At 38.8% G+C, this 27795-nt stretch overlaps 1 protein-coding gene across 16 annotated transcripts in view; it reads left to right on the plus strand.

Moving 5' to 3' along the window:
- The window catches only part of SYNE2 (spectrin repeat containing nuclear envelope protein 2), a 374252-nt gene that overhangs the window by 210024 nt on the left and 136433 nt on the right, over window positions 1-27795 (plus strand). For all 16 annotated transcript variants that reach the window (XM_037984103.2, XM_037984105.2, XM_037984100.2 and 13 more), the window contains 9 exons: window positions 2186-2330; window positions 4823-5041; window positions 10031-10296; window positions 12443-12611; window positions 14394-14549; window positions 16930-17070; window positions 18873-19055; window positions 19860-19997; window positions 25847-26032. In XM_037984103.2, coding sequence (XP_037840031.2) covers window positions 2186-2330; window positions 4823-5041; window positions 10031-10296; window positions 12443-12611; window positions 14394-14549; window positions 16930-17070; window positions 18873-19055; window positions 19860-19997; window positions 25847-26032 — 1603 coding nt within the window. The remainder of the gene's footprint in view (window positions 1-2185; window positions 2331-4822; window positions 5042-10030; window positions 10297-12442; window positions 12612-14393; window positions 14550-16929; window positions 17071-18872; window positions 19056-19859; window positions 19998-25846; window positions 26033-27795) is intronic.

A 27795-nucleotide genomic window follows, 5' to 3' on the forward strand; every position in this document is an offset into this window, starting at 1 on the left:
GGCTGAGTTCTGTCCTATGTTGGCAGCACTGCATTCTAATGCAAAGTCCCCCAGTTGCTGCGCTTTCCCTCCCCCAAGCACACGGATTCTTTCTCCCTGCCTTGCTACTGCTGCTGGGGGATGGGTGAGGAGTGGTATCAGCAATGCACGACTACCTTTTTTATCCTCTTCCATGCCTCTTTCAGAGATATGAAGTTAAAACTAGGTACTATGATTGGTCACGTAATTTTTGTTTTTTATGAAGTTGCTTTTGTGTGGAGATAGGTGTCAAATTTGGTGTTCCTGTGGGATGATGATAAGTAGAGGCTTCTATTCCGTCATCTTGCCCCTCCTGCATACCTCACTTCATTTTTTCAAACCCATCATTGCAACTGAGGTTTATTCATGTTCTTAGTAAAATTTATTTACTTAGCTATTGATGGACATTTGGATTGCTTCCAGTTTTTGCATTCAGAAACAGTACTACTTAGGAAAATTTTTAAGTGTAATAACTTCCCTTGGATAAATATCTAGGAATGTGATCATTCAGAATAAGAGGTTATGGACATTTTAATTTTTTTTTTTTTTTTTTTTGAGATGGAGTCTCGCTCTGTTGCCCAGGCTGGAGTGCAGTGGCATGATCTCAGCTCACTGCAACCTCTGCCTCCTGGGTTCAAGCGATTCTCCTGCTTCAACCTCCCAAATAGTTGGAACTACTGGCATGCGCCACCATGCCCAGCTAATTTTTGTATTTTTAGTACAGACGGGGTTTCACCATGTTGGCCAGGCTGGTCTCGAACTCCTGACCTCAAGTGATCGGCCCTCCTTGGCCTCCCAAAGTGCTGGGATTATCAGCATGTGCCACCGCACCTGGCCTGACATCTTAAATTTTTAATGCCAAATGATTTTGCCAATTTCCACTCAAACCAGCAGCATATAAGTATTCCGGTTGTCCCATATCCTTGCCAACATTTGATATTGTGAGACTTAATTTTTGCCCATCTGATGAGTAAGAAGAGGTGTTTCATCGTGGTTTTAATTTGCACTTCTGTTACTGCTAATTAGTTTGATCTCTTTTTTTTGAATGTTTATTGGTCATTCATGTTTTCTCTTCCGTAAAATGCTTATTCAAGCCTTAACCCAATTTTATTAGTTGTTTTTTTCTTACTGATTTCTAGGAATTCTCTGCTTTAGAGAGTGGTCCTTTCTAGTTATATGTGTTACAAATATTCGTGCAGAGGGAGTTTTCTATTAGACACTCATCCTGGGATTGACTGCCAGCTTTATGGTCTGTCCCCCACCTTTCAGTAGGAATCAAAGAAAACTGAAACTCAGGTGCCCTCAAGGCAAAAAACTGGTCCTACAACTTTGCCTATTTCTGTTTATTTCCATTTTACAGTTTGACTCCCCAATTCCCTGTCAATTTATTCATGTGTTTTAAGAGTTGCTTTTTAAGAAAATTTGATACAGAGTTTTTAGTTACATTCAATGGAGGATTTAGCCTGTGTCTGTTTTTGTATGCATAATTTTATAGTGTTTTAAAATATATATGCTATATATATCAAATATCCAGCTTTGTTTTAAAATTTTGTAACAGTTCTTTTCTTGATTATAACAAATACTTTGTAAAAGTAATTGTAATTACTCTATAATATTGTATACAATGAATCATTTTAATTTCTTAATCATACCTTTGTTAGATAAGGGTATTCCAATATGTGCTGTTTTAATTAACAGTCTAGTGAGTAAAGATGTTTTACTGTGCAAAAGATTTAGGATAAGTTCCATATGTTTAGGATACAGTTCTTAAGGTAAATTGCAGAAGCTGCATTAATGGGTCAAAGATAGGAATCGTTTTAAGACTGAGTGGTTTTCCACAAGAATTGTACCAATTTACAGCTCATCAGTGTGTTTGAGAATGCAAACTCACTCATCAGTGTGTTTTCATTTTACTGAAGTGAACTTTAGGGAAAAAAATCTTCAGTTTAGAGGACAGCCCTTCCTTCCTTTTCAAGTTTGCATTTAAACCCATATGCAGGTCCCTTTGGGAATAAAACCTTCTTAGAAGATGCATTGGCTAGCAAAAAAGAAAGTTGTCATGTCTTTTCTTAAAAATTAAGTGTGGAGTATTTTTTCTGGAAAATTTTGAATGTATTGTGTTCAATAAAATTTAATATCACTTTTTTTTCTAACTGTGACTCACTAGGTATCTTGAGAATTACAAATGCTATAGAAAACTTGAAGAGGATATTTACACTAACCTCAGCAAAATGGAGACAGTTCTTGGACAGTCCATGTCCTCGTTGCCACTGTCTTACAGAGAAGCTTTAGAGCGCTTGGAACAGAGCAAGGTAATAGTATTGGCAATTAGCCACTAAGTCTGTGTGCAAAAAACTGCAAAACTGGCAGAGACCGCAGAGAATGTGGCCCTGTTATGACCCATAGAAATCTTCACGCTGAGTTAAATACCCATGAATATTCCTCAAATCAAAAGCCAGAGGGTAATGTTATATGTATATTTGAGACAGAGTCTTGCCCAGGCTGGAATGCAGTCATGCAGTCTTGACTCACTGCAGCTTCCACCTCCCAGGTTCAAGTGATTTGATTCTCCTGCCTCAGCCTCCTGACTAGCTGGGATTACAGTGCCTGCTACCATGCCTGGCTAATTTTTGTATTTTTAGTAGAGACGGGGTTTCACTATGTTGCCCAGGCTGCTCTTGAACTCCTGACTTCAAGCGATCCTCCAGCCTCGGCCCTTCAAAGTGCTGGGATTACAGGTGTGAGCCACTGTACCTGGCCTTATGTAATATATTGAAGCTTAAAAAGCCAGAAGGAAGGAAATGAAGCAATGATACTGAGAGATTTAATTAATCAGGTTCACAGGCAGTCATCCCCCAATAGCATCCTGTCCTCACTCGTGGCTTTTCTAAAGCGTCACCTCTCATGTGACTTTGAGGGATGCTGCTGGATCCATGACAGAGCCTTATTGTCCACTGATTGCTTACTGCAACTGTCATAAGCTCTTAAGTTCTGGTTACTTATTAGACTGTTATAAAGCAATTTGAGCTTTTGCTTATTTTCTTCTGTTAGAATCTATGGTATTATGTTATTAGGATTTTGATGAGGACTTTCTAAATCATCTATAGTTAACATTCACCAAAAACAAAAGCAAACCAAGAAAAACCTTTTAATATTGTGTTGGTGGTTGATATAGGAAGTATTGTGCAAAGGAACTAATTAGTGAAATGTGAGACTTAAGTTAAAATAACAAAACGTATAGTAGTCCCCCCTTATCCACAGGGGATATGTTCCAAGACACCCAGTGGATACTTGAGACTGTGAATATCACTGAACTCTGTTTATAATTTTTTTCCTATACATGCCTGTGATAAAGTTTAATTTATAAATTATGTACAGTCAGGTCAACAACAATAACAGAGTAATTATAACAATATGCTGTGACAAAAGTTATGTGAATGTGGTCCCTTTCTCTCAAAATATGTCATTGTACTGTTTTCACCCTTCTTGTGATGACGTGAGACTACACAGTGCCTGGGTGATGAAATGAAGTGAGGTAATGAAATGAAGTGATGAAATGAAATGATATAGCCATGGTGAGGTAACGTTGGGCTACTATTCATCTGGAACACAAGCATTTGATACCACAACAGTTGATCTGATCACCAAGAAGGCTACCGAATAACTCGTAGGCAGGGAACATATACAGCATGAATGTGCTGGACAAAGGGAAGATTCGTATCCCAGGTGGGATGGAGAGAGATGGCATGAGATTTCATCACACTAGTCAGAATAGCACTTATATATTTGTATACAAATAAAACATACATTTTATACAAATAAATCTTACACATTTTTTCCTTCTGGAATTTTTAAATATTTTTGGACCATTGTTGATCACAAGTAACTGAAACCTTGAAAGGAGAAACCCAGATAATGATAGCTATTGTACTTCTAGTTTTTTGTTTGTTTGTTTTTTTATAGGAAAGAGTCTTGTTCTGTCACCCAGGCTGGAGTACAACAGTGTAATCATGGCTTATCACAGTCTTGAGCTCCTGGCCTCAAAGGATCCTCCCACCCCAGCCAGCTGAGTAGCTGGGGCTATAGGCATACACCACCATGCCTGGTTAATTTTTTAATTTTTTGTAGAGACAGGGTCTTGTTATGTTGCCCAGTCTGTCTTGAATTCCTGGCCTCAAGCAATCCTCCTGCCTCCATCTCCCAAAATGCTGCATGAGCCACTGTGCCCAGCCTCTTATAGAATTTCTTTTTCTTTTTTTAGACGGAGTCTCACTCTGTTGCCCAGGCTGGAGTGCAGTGGTGCGATTTGAGCTCACTGCAACCTCTGCCTCCCAGGTTCAGGTAATTCTCCTGCCTCAGCCTCCTGAGTAGCTAGGACTACAGGCGCATGCCATCATGCCCAGCTAATTTTTGTATTTTTATTAGAGATGGGATTTCATCATTTGGCCAGGATGGTCTCGATCTGATCTTGTAATCTACCTACCTTGGCCTCCCAAAGTGCTGGGATTACAGGCATGAGCCACTGAGTCTGGCAAATATTTGCTTTTGAAAGTACTTTCTTTCTTGGAAAAAAATGTTTTATGGGTCATTATTTGTCCCTGTAGTCTCAAATTCATGCAGAATACAATAATACATAGATAATTCTCATCTGGTCTAAATTGACTTCTAAAAGAATAAGAAGTAGATCATGCAATACTTATGAAAGATTGAAATAATTAATTGTTCAGAATTTGCAAGAGTTTGTAAGTTTCAGGAAAAAGCTAACAGTATGTCCCTCTTATTTTTTTTTCTTTTCTTTCCTAAGGACTTGGTGTCAAATCTTACATCAACCAAAGAAGAGTTAATGAAACTACGACAGATCCTTAGACTCTTGAGACTCAGGTGCACAGAAAATGACGGCATATGTTTGCTGAAGATCGTGTCGGCTGTGTGGGAGAAATGGCTGAGTTTGCTGGAAGCTGCTAAAGAGTGGGAGATGTGGTGTGAAGAACTGAAGCAGGAATGGAAATTTGTCAGTGAAGAAGTGAGTGCTTCATTTTCAACAAACCATGTAGTTTTCTAACGTGTTCTTTAAATTGTTTTATTACTTTCACCTTGTTTTTCTATAAAACGAGTCGTCAGTCTATACTACTTGTGCACATCACTTATACGTGATACATAAATGTTTATAGATGTCAGGCCTTATTAAGATAACCTCCAATAACTTATTCGGATTCTTTAATAGTAGTGCCTTTTTTTGGTAGCAGATAATTCTTATTAATAAGTGACTACTAGCTGGTTTGAGCATTACAGTCTTTATCGTGAAAATAACTTCACCCCTCTCGGAAATAACTGTCTCTACGTTATACTGAAGGTTAGAATTAGGTAATTTGCATAATCACCAAATAATTTTGAAATTAACTATAATTTTTAACTATGGAAATTAACTGTAATTGTTAAATGTGGACCTAAAAATATGTGAGGTTATGATGTTCTTTTTGAAAATGGTCTCAAAACCTGCATTATATATATATCAATCACAAATGTTAATTTAGCCTTGGTTCAGGATTTAGGTATCACCTATATTTAGAAAGAAAATTAATTTAGAAAATTAAAGATAGCTGGGTGCAGTGGCTCACATATGTAATCCCAGCACTTTGGGAGGCTGAGACAGGAGAATTGCTTGAGCCCAGGAGTTCTAGAACAGCCCAGGCAATGGAGTGAATCCCATCTCTACAAAAAATTTTAAAAAATCTGGGCCTGGTGGCACATGCCTGTAGTCACAGCTACTTGGGAGGCTGAGGTGGGAGGATCTTTTGATGAGAGGTCAAGACTGTAGTGAGCCATGATCACACCACTGTATTCTAGCATTCCAGCCTGGGCAACAGAGCGAGACCCTGTCTGAAAAACAAACAAACAAACAAACAAAAACATAAAGTTATCTCAGGATGAAATGTTTAGTACTATCGTATTATCTTGTTTATGACTATTGTCCTTAAAAATGAATATTATGTCAGTGGTCCTGGTGAGGACTGACTAGTGAATAGTCTCTTGAATGTTGAAATAAACTTTGTAAATTACACTTTTGGCTGGGGCTGCTGGCATCAGTGCTTGCCTGTCCATAATGGTACCATTTGTTGAGTTACTATGCTGTGCTGAGAAGGCAGTTCACACCTGTTCTTACTGAATCTTTGCATTGTCCCTGGGAAATAAATAGTATCACTATTTTATAGATGGGGAAACTGAAGCACTGACAGATTAAGTAATGGCACAAGGCCCCCAGGTAGAGATTGATTAAGCTGTAAGCCCCTGTGGGCTGCGGCTGGGGCTGTCTTGCTCACTGCTGTTCCTTGGAACCTGGCTATGGCCCTGCACTTAGTGGGCACTTAGTAAATATTTGTTGAGGGACGTCTCTTATTTAAATTCAGGTCTAGGCTAATTCTAAGATTTTGCTTTTCTTATTTTATCACATTATTGCTATATAGCCATTTGCAATTATGTGTTATTAATTCAGACTCCATTCATATAGAACTGTCTAATTATTCACATAAGCATTTGACAAAATCTGCTAACAAAATATTTTTCAGAGTAGCACAAACCAAAAAAAATGCTTCCCTGTGATAACAATAATAAAAACAACTACTAAATTGAGCAATTATTATGTGGCAGGCATAGTTCAGAGAACTATTCAAGAATTCTGTGAGGATATTTTTATTATCCTTACTTTGTAGATGAGGAAAATGAGACATGGTGAGACTGAGTAACTTGCTCAGATTCACAAGGGATAGTAGAGGATTCAAACTTAGACTCTGGTGCTTAGCCATTAATCTGTTAACTTACATGATATTTACATACATCAAATTGATATAAGATTTTAATGTAGCTTTTATCCATTCAATAAAAGTTACATCATCTAACAGCCCATACATGTAAGCTTCTGTTAGCATGGTTGGTGCTTTTATATATGACAAAGTGAATTTCTGCTTTAAACACGTCATCTATAGTAACATAATAATCCAGTCTTGATGAAATAAACAGTTTATATCAGTAGACTTTTAAAAAACTTAAATGCCTGTTTATAAGTTTACAAATTAAAAACTAAATTTAAATTTTGATAGAACTTGTGTCCCCCTAAAATTTTACTTCCCTGTTTTCTTAAACAAAATCTCTTTACTATAACTATTCACTTGGGTTATTCAGAATCATCATTTTTTGCTTCAATGATCATAATGTGCTAGAAGAACGTCACATTGTCAAAGATGATTGGAGATGTGAGGCTGGCTTCTCCCACTTGCACCAACAGTCATTTCTTTGTTGAGTCCCTTTTCTGCTGGTTCTGGGTTTTTCGGTCTCCTTCATTGGATTTGCTTATGATGCAACTATGGGTCCTTCTCCCTTTCTAGACTGAACTTTACAATTGACCATGAACCTAAAAGTTTTATGACCAATTTTATTAGGATCCCATGTCTAAGGAGAATCATCAAGGTATTGCAAAGCCTCTTCTAGGTGGGAAAGTGAATGCACAGGCTTTTTGCAACGATTTTACTGATTCTAGGGCTGTCTTCACACTTTTTAGCGTAAAATGTGTTGTTCCGACAAGTGCACTCGATCACGTGATCACCAACAAAATCAATGTTTAAGACAATTCTGTCACCCTAGAAGTTTCCCCTGTTCCTCTTTGTTTCAGTGCCTTCCGTAACCTCCAACCCCTGGAACGTTAATCTGTTTCTGTTCCCATAGTATTTCCATTTCCAGAATGTCATATCAGTGGACTCCTTACAGTTTGTGGCCCTTTGAGTTTGCTTTTCTCCCCTAAGCATAATGCACTTGAAATTCATTCTTGCTGCTGCTTGTATTCGTAATTCATTTCTCTTTATTCCTGACTAGTATTGCTTTGGGTGGGAAAGCAATACAGTTTGTTTATTCATTCCCAAGTTGAAGAATTGCCTGGCTTTGGGGTAAAATTATTGTCCTAATAAAAACTATGGCCAGGCACCGTGGCTGATGCCTGTAATCCCAGCACTTTGGGAGGCCGAGGTGGGTAGATCACGAGGTCAGGAGTTCAAGACCAGCCTGGCCAAGATGGTGAAACCCTGTCTCTACTAAAAATACAAAAAAATTAGCCAGGCATGGTGGCGGATGCCTGTAATCCCAGCTACTCGGGAGACTGAGGGAGAGAATTGCTTGAACCTAGGAGGTGGAGGTTACAGTGAGTTGAGATCACACCATGGCACTCTAGCCTGGGTGACAGAGAGAGACTGTCTCAAAGAAAAAATATATATGTATATATTGTTCTCCCTCTTGTATTCCCTGTTCTCAATCACTTACCAACTTCTCAGTGGACACCAGAGCTTGGGACTGAGGCTTGCAAATGGTAGTTTATTTTGGAAAGTGATCCCAGGGAACAGGAGTGGGAGATGGGGGGGAATGAAACAGGAAAGGTCTGAGCCTTTAGTCTTTTTACTCTTACTGGATCGTGGTTGCTACAGCTTGATAATAATTCTGGTTATTATCAAGTTAAATCTGCCCATTTCTGGTGTGTAAGCACCAAGAGGTGCCCCATTAAGTCCTGGATTACAGACATAGTTTTTTCAACCCTGATGCACATTGGAAACCCTACATGTACAATTCCCCCATCAATGTAGCAATTTCTTTATTTGCATGCTAGTTTCCAGCAGGGGGACACAAAATGATGCAGTGGAACCCTTATCTCATTCCCTGGTGGAAGTGTAGCTGTCTGGCAAAGAACCAGGACTTCTAATTCAACTGAATTTAGGTTTGAGGTGATGAGAAGCACCCATTGCACACCTGGGTCTCTTGGACAGTGGCCAGTCTACATCTGCATCCATGTATTCTAGTTATTGGGTACCCAACTGGATCATATAGCCAAAATGGCAGGGCAGCTTATACCACAGCCTGAACCTGCTGTGGTGCTTTTTCTCCAGGTCCCTCTTGACATTGGCTGCATTCTGATAAATGCATCTGAGCAGTAATCCCAAGGATAGCATATACTGCCTCCCAGACTCCAAAAGGTCTGTTCAGTGCTGTGTCTCTTTCTTAGTGGTAGAGTTATAAGATTGAACAACTTGACCTTTACCTTAGAGAAGTCCTGGCATGCCCCAGGCCCTGATACTGGGGCTCCTGAATTTTCACAGACTTTGTTTCTCACCCTCTGGCTTGTCTGACTGGCCGTTCAGGTCCTCACCATTTCAGTTAGTATGATATCATAAACATAGATGACTGGAGTGACATCCTGTAATGTCATGATTGCAAGATCCGTGACTGTATTTGAACATGGAGTGGGAGAGTTAACCATCACTGAGGCAGGATGTGATAAATGAGTACTGTAGCCAAGGGGTGGGCCAGGGGATTCAAGGGGAGGCGTAAGAATGACCTGATTCAGGGGCCTTAGAGACTTTTTTCTACATCTTAGTTGAGTTCAGGGCTGGTGGAACTAACAGTTTCTAGATATGTGATGTAATAGGTTATGTATTTCTGAGTTCTGTGTACACCATTATTGATAAATACTTGATTTGTTCGGTAATTCTGGCTGCTTTATCTTTGTCGTGTGTCAGGGTAATGAGAATCTGCTGGACTTACTTTTTTAGCATATAGGGATTAGAAGTGAAAGAAAAGAGACCAGCAGAAAAATTTTCCATATCCAATAGTGCCCGACGTCTTATACTTAGTGGAAGCAGTTCGGTGGAACTCATGTGCTTATCTCAGGAGAAATGTTGCTTTATCCAACTGAAATCTGAAGGAGAAATAAATTATTTATGAGAATATTCAACAGCATTTCCTTCATACCACAACAGCAGTACTCTATTTCAGTCACACATCAACATGAGCAATAGCTGGGAATTAAGGGATTCTGATAGCAGAGGATTAATATTCCCAGCTATAGGAAAACATGGTAGGATATGGCACTAGCAACCGTTTGAAGAGAGAGCATACAAAAATTATGGCTACTTCAGGTCCTGAAATGGTAATTGTATATTTTACTTATTTTAGTTCTTTTTGTTTATTGAATTAGATTGAACGAGAAGCAATTATTTTAGATAATCTTCAGGAAGAACTCCCTGAAATTTCCAAAACAAAAGAGGCATACACCACAGAGGAACTCTCTGAGCTGCTAGACTGTTTATGCCAATATGGAGAGAATGTGGAGAAGCAGCAACTGTTACTGACTCTACTTCTTCAGCGCATCAGAAGTATCCAGAATGTTCTTGAAAGCTCAGGGGCTGTGGAAACTGTTCCAGCATTTCAAGAAATTACTTCTATGCAAGAACGATGCAACAAGTAAGATTTATGAAAAACTATTAAGGACATGTGCTTGACAATTATGGCTCAACATTTAGAAAATCTAAAAGTATGGAATAATGGCAAATGATACAATAGAATTGAGGTGAGACAACACTGATAGGTATAAAAAGGGATAGAACAGATTAATAACTGTAATTAAGCACACATTTTCCGTCCTGGTATTAATGAGGGTGAATATCCTTCCAGTTTCCTTTTTTGTCATTTGTGATTTTTTTTTTTTTTTTTTTTTTTTGCCCTTTTTCTAGTTTAGTAATACATATTTATTATAGGAAATTCAGGCCAGGCTCAGTGACTCACTCCTGTAATCCCAGCACTTTGGGAGGCCGAGGTGGGCAGATCATGAGGTCAGGAGATCAAGACCATCCTGGCTAACATGATGAAACCCCATCTCTACTAAAAATACAAAAAGTTAGCCGGGTGTGGTGGCAGGTGCCTATAAGTCCCAGCTACTCTGGAGGCTGAGGCAGGAGAATGGCGTGAACCCGGGAGGCAGAGCTTGCAGTGAGCCGAGATTGTGCCACTGTACTCCAGCCTGGGTGACAAAGCGAGACTCTGCCTCAAAAAAAAAAAAAAAAGAAATTCAGAAACTGAAGATTACGAAAATTAATATAAAAATCTACCTTAATGTCACCACTCAGCAATAACCACTGCTAATCATTTTTTTCTCCTTTTTTACTATGATTTTGTTTTTAAATAAATTGAGATCAAAATACTTGTACTGTTTTGTATTCTGCTGAATAATTTACCAGCAAATCATGTTTGCCTTCCTATGCCATTAAATGTTCTTTTCAAATGTAACTAGCTGTGGCCGGGCATGGTGGCTCACGCCTGTAATCCCAGCACTTTGCCCATGTTGGCCAGGGCGATCTTGAACGCCTGACCTCAGGTGATGCACTCTTCTCAGCCTCCCAAAGTGTTGGGATTACAGGCGTGACCCACTGTGCCCTGCCGGTACACTTCTGGCTGATAGGCTATAAATCAAGGGATCCTTTGATACCTTTCTTGAGTTCAATTAATTTGCTGGAGTGGCTCATAGAACTCAAGAAAACACTTTAGTCATGTTTACCAGTTTATTAATAAAGAGTATAATGAAGGATACAGATGAACAGCCAGATGGAAGAAGTGCCTAAGGCATGGTATAGGAAGGGGCCTGGGGCTTCCCTGTTTTCTCTGGGTGGTGGAACCCCCAGGCTTTCAGCAATCCAGAAGCTCTCTGAGCCCTGTCTTTTGGGGTTTCTTATAGAGACTTCATTATGTAGTCTCATTATGAATTCATTATGATTGATTATATAATTGGCCATTGGCAATCAACTCAACCTTGAGCTTCTGTCCCCTCCCCCAGAGGTTGGGGGTGTGTGTTGGAGGTAGGGGTGGTACTGAAAGTTCCAACCTTTTAATCACATAGTTGGTTCCCCTGGCAACCAGCCCTCATCCTGAGGCTACTCAGGATCCCACCTAGAGTTGCCTCCTTAGAACTAAAGATGTTCCTGTCACTCAGGAAATTACAAAGGACTTAGGAGCTCTGTGTCAGGAACTGGTCAAAAATCAAATATTAGGACAAAAGACTCCTAGCTAGCACTCCTATCTACAAAGGTATTAAAAGCTCTGTCTCAGGAACCAGAGCAGAGATGAAGTACATATTTATTATATCACAATATCATAGATACTTACCAAATAACCCTCAGGAAAGATTTTACCCATTTCAGTGCCTCTTCTGATATTTGCTACATCCATAGCAACATGGATCAGCTTAAGAGAAGAAGACCAGTGGGGTTGTCTATCCCCAGAGCCCACCCATGATTCCGTTCACACCTCTAAGTCGTTTTCATTTGAGCTCAAGGGTTACATGGAGAAAAAGAGAGGACAGAGATGTCAGTTACAATGGAATATGTGAAAAAGAGAATATTTGGGGCGAAAGGTTTGGAGAGGTTTTTGATTAAGTGATAAGATTTTGTACTTGTTTGTATATGTGGTATATACATTATCAAAAATTGTTACTTTTTTCTTAGAGGAAATAACCGTCCTTTAGGAGCTATTCAGGCATTTCATTAATTGTTGCAATAAAACTGTTTCACAGAAGAGCAGGATAAAGAAACAATTATATTTTGATGTTCTCTTTTAGGCTTCTTCAGAAAGTTCAAAAAAATAAAGAATTGGTGCAGACTGAAATCCAAGAAAGACATTCCTTCACAAAAGAGATAATTGCTTTGAAGAATTCATTTCAACAGACCACAACTTCTTTCCAAAATATGGCATTCCAGGATCACCCAGAAAAGTCAGAACAATTTGAGGTAAGTGAGGAATGAATTAGTGAATGTGGCAGATACAGGCCCACAGTCTTGTATCCAAAGTCCTTGGGGTAGAGATAACTCAGTGGCTGGGTTTGGGAGAGTGGTCTGGGGAGAGAGAGGCACAGGCAGAGCCTCTGTGGCATGGTGTGGGCAGAATCAAGGGAGATCAGTGTGGCTGGAGAGCAGAGAACAGAGTTGAAACAAGGCTGGAAGGTAGGCCAGTCTGGACCAAGCAGCCTTATTTCAACTATATTTCCAGTGTGTTTGGTGAATAAGGGCCTCAGACCACTCTTGAGTAGCATGTTGGGTTACTCCTTTAGTAGGACTTGGTGCCTTGTCTCTGATAGGGGCTATGTACACCCTACAGGTCATCTGGAATCTCATTTCTTCAGAATAATCTCCTTTTTCATTCCAGTCCAATGGTGACAGCCCAAAAGGATGTTTGAAAGTTTATTCAAAAGTCACATGTTGGCCAGACACAGTGGCTCACACCTGTAGTCCCAGCACTTTGGGAGGCCCAGGCAGGCAGATCACTTGGGGTCAGGAGGTCAAGACCAACCTGGCCAACATGGGGAAACCCCAGCTCTACTAAAAATACAAAAATTAGCCAGGCATGGTAGCGTTTGCCTGTAATCCCAGCTACTGGGATGCTGAGGCAGGAGAATCACTTGGACCCAGGAGGCGCACTCCAGCCTGGCTCCATCTCAAAAAAAAAAAAAAAAAAAAAAAAAGTCACATGCTGTCTAAAGAGAACTTTTGGTTATTATATTGGAAAGTAAAGAAGCAGTCTTCATGGGCAAGCCTTCCAAGTGTACCTCTGAATGAAAGCCTGTACTCCTGGACTAGGTATAGATAAAACGGGATGACACTTACTTAAACCCCATCTTTGAATGGCATTGTTCTCTAACTTTCTCTCTCTAGATTTGTCCTCTGCTGAGGATTAAGAAAAGGAAAACAATGACACATCACAGAGCCATTTAAAATTGTAATCATTCTTCACTGCAGTGACTCAATCCATGAACACAAATAATGCTACTGAACAGCTACTGTAAAAACAAAACAAACAACAAAAAAGCCACAGTCAAGTCAAGAAGTATTTTTCCACTTGATCTTTGGGAAACTTTCCCAAACAAATGAGTTTCTCCTTTATAATTACTGCAGGAGAAGGTAGATCAGATTTGGTTTCTAGGCCACAACCAATAGACTATTTGTTCAGGTTTCTTTTATCTCCTAAAAACCTACATTCTTTGTATGGAACTGGAACCCTCCCTTTTGAAAGAAGTTGAGCTCTGCTGGGCTGTCTAATTACATGAAAGTAGACACTTCTGCTCCAAGCATGGGGCTTTTAGTGGCCTTGAATCATTGTGATGATAATGGAGGAAGAAGTAGAAATAGCAACACGTTAATAACAACAACAAAAAACTTCTTTGAAACTTTTTTTTTTTTTTTTTTGGCTGCTTGCAGCTTTTTAGATCAGGACTGCAACGCAGATACAATGAAATCCTAAAGGTACTTTAGAAGCAGGGGGTGTTGTAATGTCTTTTCTAGATAATGGTGTGACACTATGAAGAGATATCAAGTTTAATTCTTACAAATTAGAAAGCATCATCTGACTAAACTGAGTATCTCTCGGGCTTAATCAGCTTGTATCACTAGTGGGGTTTTGTCATGCAAACTGCTCTCCTTTAAATCATAAGGATGTGCTGGAAGGCTGCTTTTACTTCTTAGAGTTAAACTTTTCCCCCAGTCTTGTGAGTATTGCAACTCTCTTAATGTTTTTAGGAGCTTCAAAGCATCCTTAAGAAAGGGAAGCTAACTTTTGAGAATATTATGGAAAAACTGCGAATCAAGTATTCTGAAATGTACACCATAGTCCCTGCAGAGATTGAATCCCAGGTGGAAGAATGCAGAAAAGCTTTAGAAGACATAGATGAGAAGGTAATAATAATGTCTATACTACTGTTATTATTTATGGAGCTGAATGTCTATCAAAAGGAAAATATCATTTAATGTCAAATTCCATTTGCTGGGATTTCAGCTATGACTGCTTTTAAGAGTTAAGTGACCATTTTGTCTAATATTGAATGCTAAGATAAAGATGCTTTAAATATGTGACATAAGATAACAGAATTAGATAATTTATGTATATTTAATTGTCGAAATGCTTCCTCTTCTCTTGCATTTTATAATACAGTTATATATCTTTTACTGGTTTTGTTTGCTTTTGTAAACCACTGTACAACCACTTGAACATTTTGGACGTTAATACTTTGCTTTAAAACACATCCTTTGAAACATTTTGACATTACAACTGAGGGCAATAAGAATACAAATTTCACAACTCACTAGGAATAGCACTTAGTATGTAGTGTCTATCTAATGATGATGTTAACAGAATTCTCATGAAAAGTACCTGAGCGAATCTTTATACCTGAAAGTCCAGATTTGAAGAAAAGGTGGAAAATATTTTATAATACTAGAAACATAGGAGCTTAGCAAGATATTTTGATTAGATTGTAAACAGACAGCCCATATCAAACAGAAGAAAATTCTGTTTGGTCTGGTATCCACAGTAGTTTTTTTTTTTGTTTTTTTAAAATTAATTAATTAAATAATTAATTTTTTCTGCCTAGAATACTTACAACTTGATAAATAAAATAGATCTTAGATAAACACAAAAAACTCAGATTTCAAACTTAGTTGCTAAAATATGTCATTAATTCAATGACAGATTTCTCAGGAAAATCTCACAATGTAAAAAACATGTAAACAATGTATATTTATAACAAATCTTTTTTATTTAACACACAAGAAAACCTATTTTGTACTTTCTCAAGGATCTCGTACTATTGATTTTATTTTAGGAAAATACTAAGTGTTTTGAGAGAAACTAAATGTTATTCTCATGAATACTTATGAAAATCTGTAGCAGAGTAAATTAATAATCAAAATCCGTCGTTCAAATTCAAGGTAGAAAATTTCCGCTATGACCCTGTATATTTGCCACAAATAGCAACTAATTTTTATTATGTGATGTGGCTAAAGGAAATTCAAGGATCCCGGGACAGACGCAGTAACATTGTGTATAATTCAAATGGCTATATTCATTTCCTAAATCATGATCTGTCCTGATGTATCTAAATGGTATACATTTCTGCCAGTAGAATAAGTGCACAAAATATCAGAAAACTTTGCCTTATGGTAATTTGTGACACAGCCAGCCATAAAAAACTAACATGGAACCAAAGTGGGATTTTTTTCCTAATAATATTGACTGCAGTATGGTCTGGGGAATAAAGACATGATATAAAAGAATCAACAGCCTGATATTGTGAATAGAGCCTGGGACTCAATCTGGGGACTTGGGGGTTTCTTGGGACAAGTTCATCTACTTCCTTGACATATGACTGCAGCAAATCATTTAGTCTGTGTTCCAGTTTCTGCATCTGTATACTATCTGCATAGGATGCTTTTAGTCTCAATGGTTACACAGATACAGTTTTTGGTTTTTTTAAATTTACAAAACAAAGGATTATACAAAAGCATAAAGTATTACTTGGTTATTTAGTAGCTGCTTGGAGAAAGCCTTATCAAATAGCAAAACAAGAACACACACCAGTCAGGTATTTGGAAAGTGATATATTCAACATTCATTTATTATCTTTCCTAGCTCAAGGTTTTTTCTTATTTGTTTGTTTCTTTTTAAGAGAATCGTTTAGATAAAAAAAATTACACTGTTCAGTAGCTAAGTTTCTGGTGGCTGGGAAAACATCTACAAATGGTTACACAGAGAATAATTAAGCTCTGTGCATCCTCAAGAAATAGCTACTTTTAGAAGGTTGTTTCACTCAAATGAGTACTATGATTGGAATTATATTTTTTTAAAAAGTCAGCTTGAGAGTAAATTTAGTTTTATTGAAAACAGATCTGTGCAGAGGATTTTCTCATAAAATGGAAAGATCATATAAAAATCGTTTATCCCCCAGGAATTCTTTTATATCATTTGATCCATATGGGGATGTTTCACACAATCCACTCAGTAGTTTTGCCCAACACAGCATATATCTTTAATACATGTTAGATTACATTAAAATAATTTTTATTTTATTTCAGATGAGATTTAAAAGATCAAGTAAACACACCTGCCATTTATTAGTCTTCCTATCCACCTTCTCATTAATGCATTTTCAGAATTTCTTCCAGCCCTTAAAAGATTTTTACAAGTTGTAACAGAGTGACTACCACTTTTGTTGTTCGAACCTGTGAATAAAGTGCAGACAACCTCTCTAAGCCAAATGCATCTTTGTGTCTTTCACAGATTAGCAATGAAATCTTAAAAAGCTCACCGTCATATGCAATGAGGAGAAAAATAGAAGAAATTAACAATGGGCTTCATAATGTTGAAAAGATGTTGCAGCAGAAAAGCAAAAATATTGAGAAAGCGCAAGAAATTCAAAAGGTAAAATCCTCCTTTAACTCCCTTCAGCATTTGGTGTTTCTGACCCACTCCTGCCCTGTTCATCAGTTATCACAAGGTGAGTTCTTTGAATTAATCTGAAGCACAGAAATCATAAACCAAATCCACAGAGGCATCACCTAGAGAGGCTTGATAGGGAAAAGTTGCATTTAAAAATTATTCTGTTGGCCAGGTGCGGTGGTTCACGCCTGTAATCCCAGCAGTTTGGGAGGCCAAGGTTAGATGATCACTTGAGCCTAGGAGTTTGAGACCAGCCTGGCCAACATGGCAAAACCCTGTCTCTACTAAAAATACAAAAATTAGCTGGGCGTGGTGGCACAAGACTGCAATTCTACCTACTTGGGAGGCTGAGGCATGAAAATCCCTTGAACCCAGGAGACAGAGGTTGCAGTGAGCCAAGATCACGTCACTGCATTCCAGTGTGGGTGACAGAGTGAGACGCTCTCAAAAAAAAATTCTGTTTTTCCATGGTGGGCATATACCCAAACTTCTGAGAGCCTGTGATTTTCACAAGTAAAGGAAAGTAAGGATCTTATCTTGGGGATACTGATATTAAAAATCACTCAATAGAATATGAAAAATATTAAAGCTGTTTTTTAGACTGCCAAGGTTAAATAAAAATAAAAATTCCAAATGTATTTCCCTTGTAAAATGTCTTATAAAATAAAATCTTAGGTAAAATTGTACATAAACACTATTCTACTTCTTAATTTACAAGCAAACTACAGTATAGGGAAAGGATTCTTGTTTTAATCTATATCTTAAGGAAATATTTTAATAATTTGGGGCTTTTAAAATAGGTCAGAATATGGCTCACTATTGGACAAATCTTAAGCAAAGGAACCTAATTTAACAAGTTAGATATAGTCCTCAAGATAGGGGGAAAAAATGTTCTTAAGCAAACATTAAGAATTGAATATTTTAGCTTTGAAATTTTCCTCTGCCCAGCGAAGTTCAGATTTGAATCCAACCTATTGGTTTCTTGAGTCAAAAGCAGTTGCTCCTAATACATGTTTCTAGAGCTCTCTGCCTCTGCATTCATCCCAAGTTGGCAGATAGTTTTCTTTTTATAAATTTTTGAGATAGGGTCTCACCCTGTCACCCAAGCTGGAGAGCAGTGGTGTGATCAAAACTCACTTCAGCCTTGACCTCCCTGGCTCAATCAATCCTCCCACCTCAGTCTCCCAAGTAGCTGAGACTGCAGGTGTGCGCCACCACACCTGGCTAATTTTTCATGTTTTGTGTAGAGACAGGGCCTCCCTGTGTTGTCCAGGCTGGTCTCGAACTCCTGGGATCAAGCAGTCCACACACCTTGGCCTCCAAAATTGTGTGAGCCACTGCACCCAGCCCAGATATTTTTCTTTATTGTTTCACTTAACATTATTTTCTAGATTGAGTGTGTGTGTGCGTGCATGCACGTGCGTGTGTATGAACTGGTGTAAATAGGTTCAAGTATTTCCCCAAGCCTTTTTTAAACAGAATGTTTTGCTCGTCACTCTTGAGAGATGAGAGCTGTATTGACCTTGTCGGTCATCTCTGGAAATGTCCAGGTCTTTCTGTTCCCCTACAGCTAATTTGTAGTGAAATGAATACTGTTACAGTTGGGAGAGCTCAGGAAAAGTGTTTTTCAGTTTAGATCACAAATTGCTGGATATAAATTAACAGCTATTCTTGTGATGTTATTTCTGTGGTGTTTTAGTAGCATTTATAAATGTGAAAACCAGGCATTGCCTCCATAAACTATGACCTCTTCATTCAAGTTGACTTACGATTTCCTTCTCCAGAAAATGTGGGATGAGTTAGATCTATGGCATTCCAAACTAAATGAGCTGGATTCTGAAGTTCAGGACATCGTTGAACAGGACCCAGGACAGGCTCAAGAATGGATGGATAACTTGATGATTCCTTTCCAGCAGTATCAGCAAGTATCACAGAGAGCAGAGTCTAGAACCTCACAGTTGAATAAGGTATGGCTGTGACTCATAATAGCTTCATATCATGTGGTGGTATTGAGATGGTGTTAAAGCAAAACAATATATTCAGAAACAGCCAGTTTCTCTTGAATTATCAGTTTTGGACTTGAAGTTGGGGCCATGGTAGGCTCGTGTGGGCACTGAGGAGACAGATTTCAATGCTAGTGCAGGCAGAAAGTCTGATTGGGCAGATAGAACCAAGAATCTGAAAGTTGACCACAGCAAGAGCCAGGCAAACTGTTGGGAAGTCCAGGCTCCCCAACAGGTGGATAAAGACCAGTAATGGGAATTTAGGACAGGTGATCTCAGGAGTCTAGTGAGGGAGACAACAATGAGAAAGACTGTCATTCAGGTACAGGATACCCTCTCTACCCTCCTTCCAAACAGGAACTGTGGTTGGCTGAGTTGTGTTTGTGATTTAGCAAGAGTGAGGCAGCATCCTAGTCTTAGAAGAACTGTAGGGCAAGGTCTTGAACAGGAGGACAAAGTACAGCCCAGTTTTTAAAATGAAGCCTAAAATGGGAACCAGAATAGTTGCAAGGCTAACCCAGAACTTTGCTGAGGTCCATGATGTTGGAGTAGAACTGCTTAAATCCTTTCCACCTATGGTCAGAGTTAGTCTTAAAAGTCAGAAGTATCATAACCTAAAGCAGGTGAACAAGTGGCCCCAGCCATGGGGAGCAGACATCTGCAAGGCCTGACACACCCCTGACTAACAGCAACTGACTCTTCCTCGAGGAGTCATTCAGCTCCAGTAAAAGGCATATGACTAAGTTTGGTCCTGTATCTCTTTCTCAGGCCACAGTTAAGATGGAGGAATATAATGACCTTCTGAAGAACACTGAGGCTTGGATAGAAAATACCAGTCATTTGCTGGCCAATCCTGCTGACTATGACTCTTCAAGGACACTGAGTCACCATGCTAGCACTCTGCAGGTAAGTGCTCTTCCAGGTTTTCTGCCGCTCGTAGCATCTACATAAGGATTCATGGCTTACCTGATCATCCTGGTGCTTTTTTCCTCCTTTCCTGAAATACAATCTTACCACTAACCGTGTCAGTGGCAGAAGGAAGCTTGAGAGAGTGGCAAGCACTAGACACAGATTTTGGAGAGCAGGATTCAGCTCTTACTGTCCTGATAACTACTTTATGACTTTTTGGATAATTTCGTTTATCTTCTATGGACCTCAGTTTCTCCACATGAAATAAGAATGTGCACAGGATAGTGCTAATAGTTTTGGTTGTTAGAATTCTAAGATGCCCCCCAATATTCCCATCCTCTGGTGTATGTGACCTGAAAGAATAATTGAAAGAATAATACTTGAATGTGGGCAGGAATATGAATATGATGAGAAAGTCACTTCATTGACTAGGTTACATTATATGACTAAGGTAATGCGGTAGTCACTCCCATAAATACTTGATTAACGTGATTATAAGACTCTCTAATATGGGATTTTTGGATTTGGAATGCTCCACCCGTAAGTATAATACTTATATTCCAAAATTTGAAGAAGTCCAAAATCCAAAATGCTTCTGGTCTCAAGCATTTCAGATAAGGGTTACTCAGCCTGTAGCAGAGTGTAGTGAGATTCTCCTTGAGAAAGTGGCTATATTGTCAGAGGGCCATGGAGCTAGGGCCCAAAGGCTCTTTCTAGAAGCTGAGAGTCAGTGAGAGCCAGCTAGGAAACAGGGAGCCCAGTCCTACAGCTGAATTTTGCCAACTACCTGAATGATCTTGAAAGAGAACCCCGAGCTCCAGATGGCATTGGACTGCATCCCTGTGGCTCCCCGTACAGAGGACTCACCTCAGCTATACCTGGACTCCTTACCCCTGAACACTACAAGGTGACTTTGTTGTGCTTTAAGCCATTAAGTTTGTGGTAATTAGTTACACAGCAATAGAAAACAAATCCATGGTTCCTTCCACTTCTGAAACCATGATTCCAGATTTCCTGTCCTTCCTGGTACTCCACATGTGCCCCATGTGTCCATGCTGGCTTACAAAGACAAAACAAATGAAAGTGTTTTCCCACTTGAGGCCTCGACTGCAAAACATCTTCTGGATGCTGAGTATCAGGGAAGTTGCATTGCACAGGTGTGTTTTCCTTCTCTTATTCTGCCATGAGAAGGAATCCCTTAGAGAAAAGCTTATTTGGTAACAGCGTTTACAGAATCAGACCTCAAAGGTGATTCAGCTCCTTTTTCTGTCTTTAGAATGGCACAGTGTGTTCCTAAGTGAGCTGCTGACCTCAGACCTCCCTGAAGTTTGAGAATTGTTGGCGTTTTTTTTTATGGTAACAATTGTAAAGATGCTGCATTTCTACCCATTTTTTTTTTCCTTTTCTTCCCCTTGCTTATGATTTTTTTGCCTTCCCCCACTTGGATTAACTTTCCACGTCCCCAAAGTTTGTCATTTTTAAACTTTTTATCACCTCCCTGAGTCACTATTTTTGAGGACTTTACCAAGACAAAAGAGAGGAATGATGCTTTTTTTTTTTTCCTTCAAATGGTTATTATGAGTTAAAAAAACAAACTGTACAAAAGAGAGCTCAGGCAAAAGCAGCTGGGATTTTGCTACCTTCTACTGATACAAATGTAAAAATGTGAAAGCATCTTTCAAACTTCAGGACATTTTAAATTGCTAGACTTTCTTTCTGAGCTAGAACTGAGTAAAGGAAGTAGGGACAAGGGAAGGTGCGAGTTTATTTCTGTGTGCCCTGATGTGTCCTAATCTCCCTCTGGGAAGTAAGTCCCAAATAACTAGTCCTATGTGAAATCCTCTTTTGTCCAATAATTCTACTTTTAGGATGCCCTTTTCCATTTTCTAGCATATTCAGGTATTACTTTTTAAGTTGACTTTTAAAGAGGTGTCAGAACTCTCAACTAGGCTTTAAATATTTTAATTGTACTATACTCTTCTACCTGGATTGCATTTCTTAAAACAGGTCTTTGTAAACTAAAGATAATTCCATGAATACTACTGTTGTAAGAATCACTGAAACATAAATTCATAAATTGTCATTATAAAAATAGAAAATTATTATTTTTTTCTTTTTTGAGACAGAGTTTCACTCTTTTTGCCCAGGCTGAAGTGCAATGGTGCGATCTCGGCTCACCACAACTTCCGCCTCCCAGGTTCCAGTGATTCTCCTGCCTCAGCTTCCCCAGTAGCTGAGATTACAGGTGCATGCCACCACGCCCACCTTATTTTGTATTTTTAGTAGAGACGGGATTTCACCATGTTGGCCAGGCTGGTCTTGAACTCCTGACCTCAGCTGATCTGCCCGCCTCGACCTCCCAAAGTGCTGGGATTACAGACGTGAGTCACTGCACCTGGCCTGTTTTTTAAATCAACTTTATTGAGGTATAATTTACATACAGTAAAAATATCAATACACCTATTTTAAGTATGCAGTTAGGTGAGTTTTGACAAAAGTGCAGTTGTATAACCACCACCCCCATCAATATAAGGAACATCTCCATCTCCCAAGACGTTTCCTCCTGCCTCTTTGCAGTCAATTCCTTTTCACCCATCTTCAACCGTAGGTAACCACTCACAGTTTCTTATTACTATAGTTTTGCCTTTTCTAGAATATCATACAGAGGGAATCAAACAGTGTGTAGTCTTTCGTGTCTCACTTGTTTCAGTTCACATAATGCTTTTGAGATTCATCCAGGTTGTTAAACTTAATGCATAGTTAATTATTTGATTGCCAAGTAGTGTTCCAGTTTTGGAAATAAATTTGGAAATAAGTAGTTTGTTTATCTACCAGTTAATAGATATTTGGGTTGTTTCCAGTTTTGAGCTATGTATTCGCTATTGTTGTCTAACAAATTACTCCAAAAGTTAGCAGCTTGAAACTGCAAACTTTTATTATCACAGTTTCTGTGGGTCAGGAGTCCACTGGCATGGCTTAGCTAAGTGTCTCTGGCTCAGGTTCTCTCGTGAGGATGCGGTCAAGGTGTTGGCAAAGGCTGCAGACTCATCTGAAGGCTCAATTTGCATGAGGGAGGAGGTGGGATCCGCTTCCAAGCTCATTCCCATGGCTGTTGACAGGCCTCAGAAGATCTGCTTCTACTCACAGACACTTGGGCTCCTCCAGGAGTCTGCCTCACACCATGGCAGCTGGCTTCCCTCGGTATAAACAATCTCCAAGAGAGTGAGAGAGCTCTCAAGACAGAAGCCATATTTTTTTTTTTTTTAAATTTTAGAGACAGGATCTTGCTCTGTCACCCAGGCTGGATTGCAGTGGCACAATGTTGGCTCACTGCAACCTCCACCTTCTGAGTTCAAATGTTCCTCCCACCTTAGCCTCCCAGGTGGCTGGGACTACAGGCGCACACAACCATGCCCGGCTAATTTTTAAATTTTTGTAGATAAGGTCTCACTTTGTTGCCCAGGCTGGGCCACAGTCTTTGTAATCTAACCTTGGAAGTGACATCTCATCACTTCTGCCACATTTTATTAGAATTAAATTAGTAATTCAAGGAAACTGATATAAGGGTATGAATACCAGGAGGTAGAGGTCATTCAGGGCTACCTTAGAGGCTGCTACCATAGACTATTATGAGCAAAACTGCTGTGAACATTTATATATAAATCTTTGTGTAGACAAATGTTTTCATTTTATTTCAAAGAATAAATATCTAAAAGTAGGATCTCTGACTTTTACGATGTGTTTAAGTAAATAATAAACTGAGAAATTGTTTTCCAAAATGGCTATATCATTTTTCATTCCCACCAGCAACATGAGTTCTAATTGCTTCATATTTTCAACAGTACTTAATATTGTCTGCCTTTTAAATTTTAGCCATTTCAGTGACTTGCAGTGGTAATTCATTGTGGTTTAAATGGCATTTCTCTAATGACTAATAATTTTGAGCGTTTATTTATGTCTTTATTGGTCATTTGTACACTTCCTTTGTGAAGTATCTGTTCAATTTTTTTTTTTTGCCCATTTAAAAAATTGCATTGTTTTTCTTCTTGTTGAGTTGTAAGTTTTTTGTAAAATATTCTGAAAACCATTCTTTTGACATATACGTCATTTACAAATATTTTCTTCCAATCTGTGGCTTGTCTTTTCATTCTTTTAACACTGTCTTTCAAAGAGCAAATGTTATTAATTTGATGAGGTCCAATGTATCAGTATTTTCTTTTGTGGATTATTCTTTTGTGGTGCATTCTAAGAAATCCTTACCTAACCCAGGTTTGCAAATATTTCCTCCTGTGTTTTCTTCCAGTAACTTGGTAGTTTTAACTCTTACTGTTCGGTCTATGATTCATTTCATGTTTATTGTTGCATAAGGTGTGATTGAAGGATCAGAGTTCTTTTTTTCCATGGGGATATCCAATTGTTTCTGCATCATTTATTGATAAGAATCACCATTAAATTACTTTGGCACTTGATTGGAAATCAATTGACCTTACACATGTGCGTCTATTTCTGGGTGCTCCCTTCTGTTCAATTGATTTGTATGTCTATACTTTTCACCAATATGACAGTCTTCATTACTATAGCTTTACAGTAAGTGTTGAAATCAGGTAGCATCAGTTCTACAACTTTGTCCTTTTTCAGATTTTTTTTGGCTAAATCAAGTCCTTTGTATTTCCATATAAATCTTAGAATATACTTGTTAATTTCTAAATAAAGGTCTGTGGGAATTTTGAGTGGGATTGCATTAAATTTGTAGATCAATTTGGAAGAGAATTAACATCTCAACCATAGTAACTATTCAATCCAGGAACATGATATCTCTTTATCTCTTTTGGGGTTTAATTTCTCTCAACAATGTTTTGTAATTTTCAGTATGCAGGTCTTTTTTTTTTTTTTTTTTTTTTTGAGATGGTGTCTCTCTCTGTTGCCCAGCCTGGAGTGCAGTGGTGCGATAATGGCTCACTGCAACCTCCGCCTCCTGGGTTCAAGCGATTCTCCTGCCTCAGCCTCCTGAGTAGCTGGGATTACAGGCTCCCGCCACCACACCTGGCTAATTTTTATATTTTTAGTAGAGACAGGGTTTCTCCATGTTGGCCAGGCTGGTCTCGAATTCCTGAACTCAGGTGATCCACCCATCTCGGCCTCCCAAAGTGTTGAGATTACAGGCATGAGCCACCGCACCTGGCCCAGTATACATTTCTTGCATGTATATTGTAAAATTTATTCCTCAGTATTTTATTATTTTTGATGCTGTTGTCAATGATAATTGGTAAAAAAAACAAAAAAAAAGCATTGGTTTTAAGTTTTGTTTTCCTAAACGTTTTCTCCTATAAGGATTTTGAATAAGATTAATATAAAATTCTGAATAACCCACTTAGTTTTAGTGACTTATGACTAAAATTCTAGTTGCATAAGTGAATGTTCTTTCTCCTATCAGTTATTTTTTGTGGAATTACCTGAAAAGTACATTATCAAGCTCAACATTTTCATTAGGTGGCTGAGCTATTTTGATGTCTTAAATTTGAAAGTTATTACATGTATGAAAGGGCTTATTATGTATAATAAAAGACACTTCTCTCATCCCTATTATTAAAGGATTCCAAAGGTTTTAGAAGTGGATGAAGACCAAATATGTATGTTTCTTATTATATTACAGTATATAGGTAGATACTCTGAAGTCTTTCACTGTCATTGACAATAGAGGGTGTTATGTTTTCATTATTGAACTAGAAATGAGTAGGAGTTTAAAATGTTGAGACAACTGTCAATTTTCTCTGGTTTAAATTTTAATCAACTTATATCAGAATCTTGATGCCTCTCTCTCTTTTTCCCATTCTGTGTTTATCTAGATGGCTTTGGAAGATTCAGAACAGAAGCACAATCTTTTACATTCAATCTTTATGGATCTAGAAGACCTGTCAATAATTTTTGAAACAGATGAATTAACACAATCTGTACAAGAGTTAAGTAGTCAAGTAACAGCATTACAACAAAAAATAATGGAAAGCCTTCCACAGATTCAGCGAATGGCTGATGTAAGTTTGCACCATAAAGATGTGATTTCTTATTCTTTATTTGTATTTCATTGAGGATTAAATTAGAGGCTGTGCAATGGTGGCTCACGCCTATAATCCCAGCACTTTGGGAGGCCAAGGCGGATGGATCACTTGAGGTCAGGAGTTCAAGACAAGCCTGGCCAACATAGTGAAACACCATCTCTACTAAAAATACACAAATTAGCTGGGTATCATGGTGCACACTTGTAATCCCAGCTACTTGGAAGGCTGAGGCAGGAGAATCGCTTGAACCTGAGAGGCAGAGGTTACAGTGAGCCAAGATTGCGCCACTGCACTCCAGCCTGGGTGACAGAGCAGGACTCTGTCAAATAAATAAGTAAGAGTTATACTACTAACCAAGCACTATACAACTAATCAATGTGAAGACACGTCGATCTGGTAAAATGTCATGTGTGTTCTCATTTGTGGAATTACATTTTACTTTACTTTGCAACCTGTAGTGTAACGTGTAACTATAACAAAAAGCATCTCCCCATTTGCAATCCAGAAGTGGTCTGTTTTAAAGAGTAAAGAATCCTGATAAAATAAGCTCAGTGTTTTCTCTTTGTCAAAGAGAAATACTACTGATTTTTAAGTGCTGGATAGGAAAGAGGGAATTAAAGGAGATAGTTCTGGCCGGGCGCGGTGCCCGACACGGTGGCTCCTGCCTGTAATCCCAGCACTTAGGGAGGCAGAGGTGGGAGGATAGCATGAGCACGAGAGTTTGAGACCTGCCTGGGCACTACAGTAAGACCCCATTCTCCACAAAAAGGAATTAAAAACAAGTGTAAAACAGGTAGTCCCAAGTCTTTATTTACCAACAGCAAATATTTATTGAGGGGTTGTTATTTGCCAGCCTCTGGATTTTTATTTTTGCTTGAAACATCTGAAGCATTTATTTAAAGAGAGAGTCACATGGTAGAGGCAATTACAGTTCTTCATGTTTTACCTTTGTTACTCAGTTACATTCCCTAGGCCACACTCATGTGTCTTCGGGGAATAATAACTGTTAAAGTAATTATTTTTGGTTACTGAAGCTCATTTCAAAATTTTTAAATGCTTCTATAATTTTTGATAAAAATTACCCTAAAATACATTGTATAATTCTATATACCTTCTTAAATAGTAGGTACACAGAATAATGTCCGTGTAATTTAACTTTTTCTCATAATTTGGAGATATCACTATAAACAGCTATTGTACATACCGCTTCATTTTCTTATGAAGTTTTGTTGGTCCCTGGCCAGGCGCAATGGCTCACGCCTGTAATCCCAGCACTTTGGCAGGCCGAGGTGGGCAGATCACCTGAGGTCAGGAGTTCGAGACCTGCCTGGCCAATATGACGAAACCCCGTCACTACTAAAAGTACAAAATTAGGCCAGGCGCAGTGGCTCACACCTGTAATCCCAGCACTTTGGGAGGCCGAGGAGGGCAGATCACGAAGTCAGGAGATCGAGACCATCCTAGCTAACACGGTGAAATCCCGTCTCTACTAAAAATACAAAAAATTAGCTGGGCGAGGTGGCGGGCGCCTGTAGTCCCAGCTACTCGGGAGACTGAGTCAAGAGGATGGCATGAAGCCGGGAGGCAGAGCTTGCAGTGAGCTGAGATTGCACCACTGCACTCCAGCCTGTGCGACAGAGCAAGACTCTGTCTCAAAAAATAAACAAACAAAAAAACAAAATTAGCCGGGTGTGGTGGCAGGCGCCTGTAATCCCAGCTACTCAGGAGGCTGAGACAGG

The sequence above is a fragment of the Chlorocebus sabaeus genome, chromosome 24, assembly GCF_047675955.1.
Source record: "Chlorocebus sabaeus isolate Y175 chromosome 24, mChlSab1.0.hap1, whole genome shotgun sequence".
NCBI classification, from domain to species: domain Eukaryota; kingdom Metazoa; phylum Chordata; class Mammalia; order Primates; family Cercopithecidae; genus Chlorocebus; species Chlorocebus sabaeus.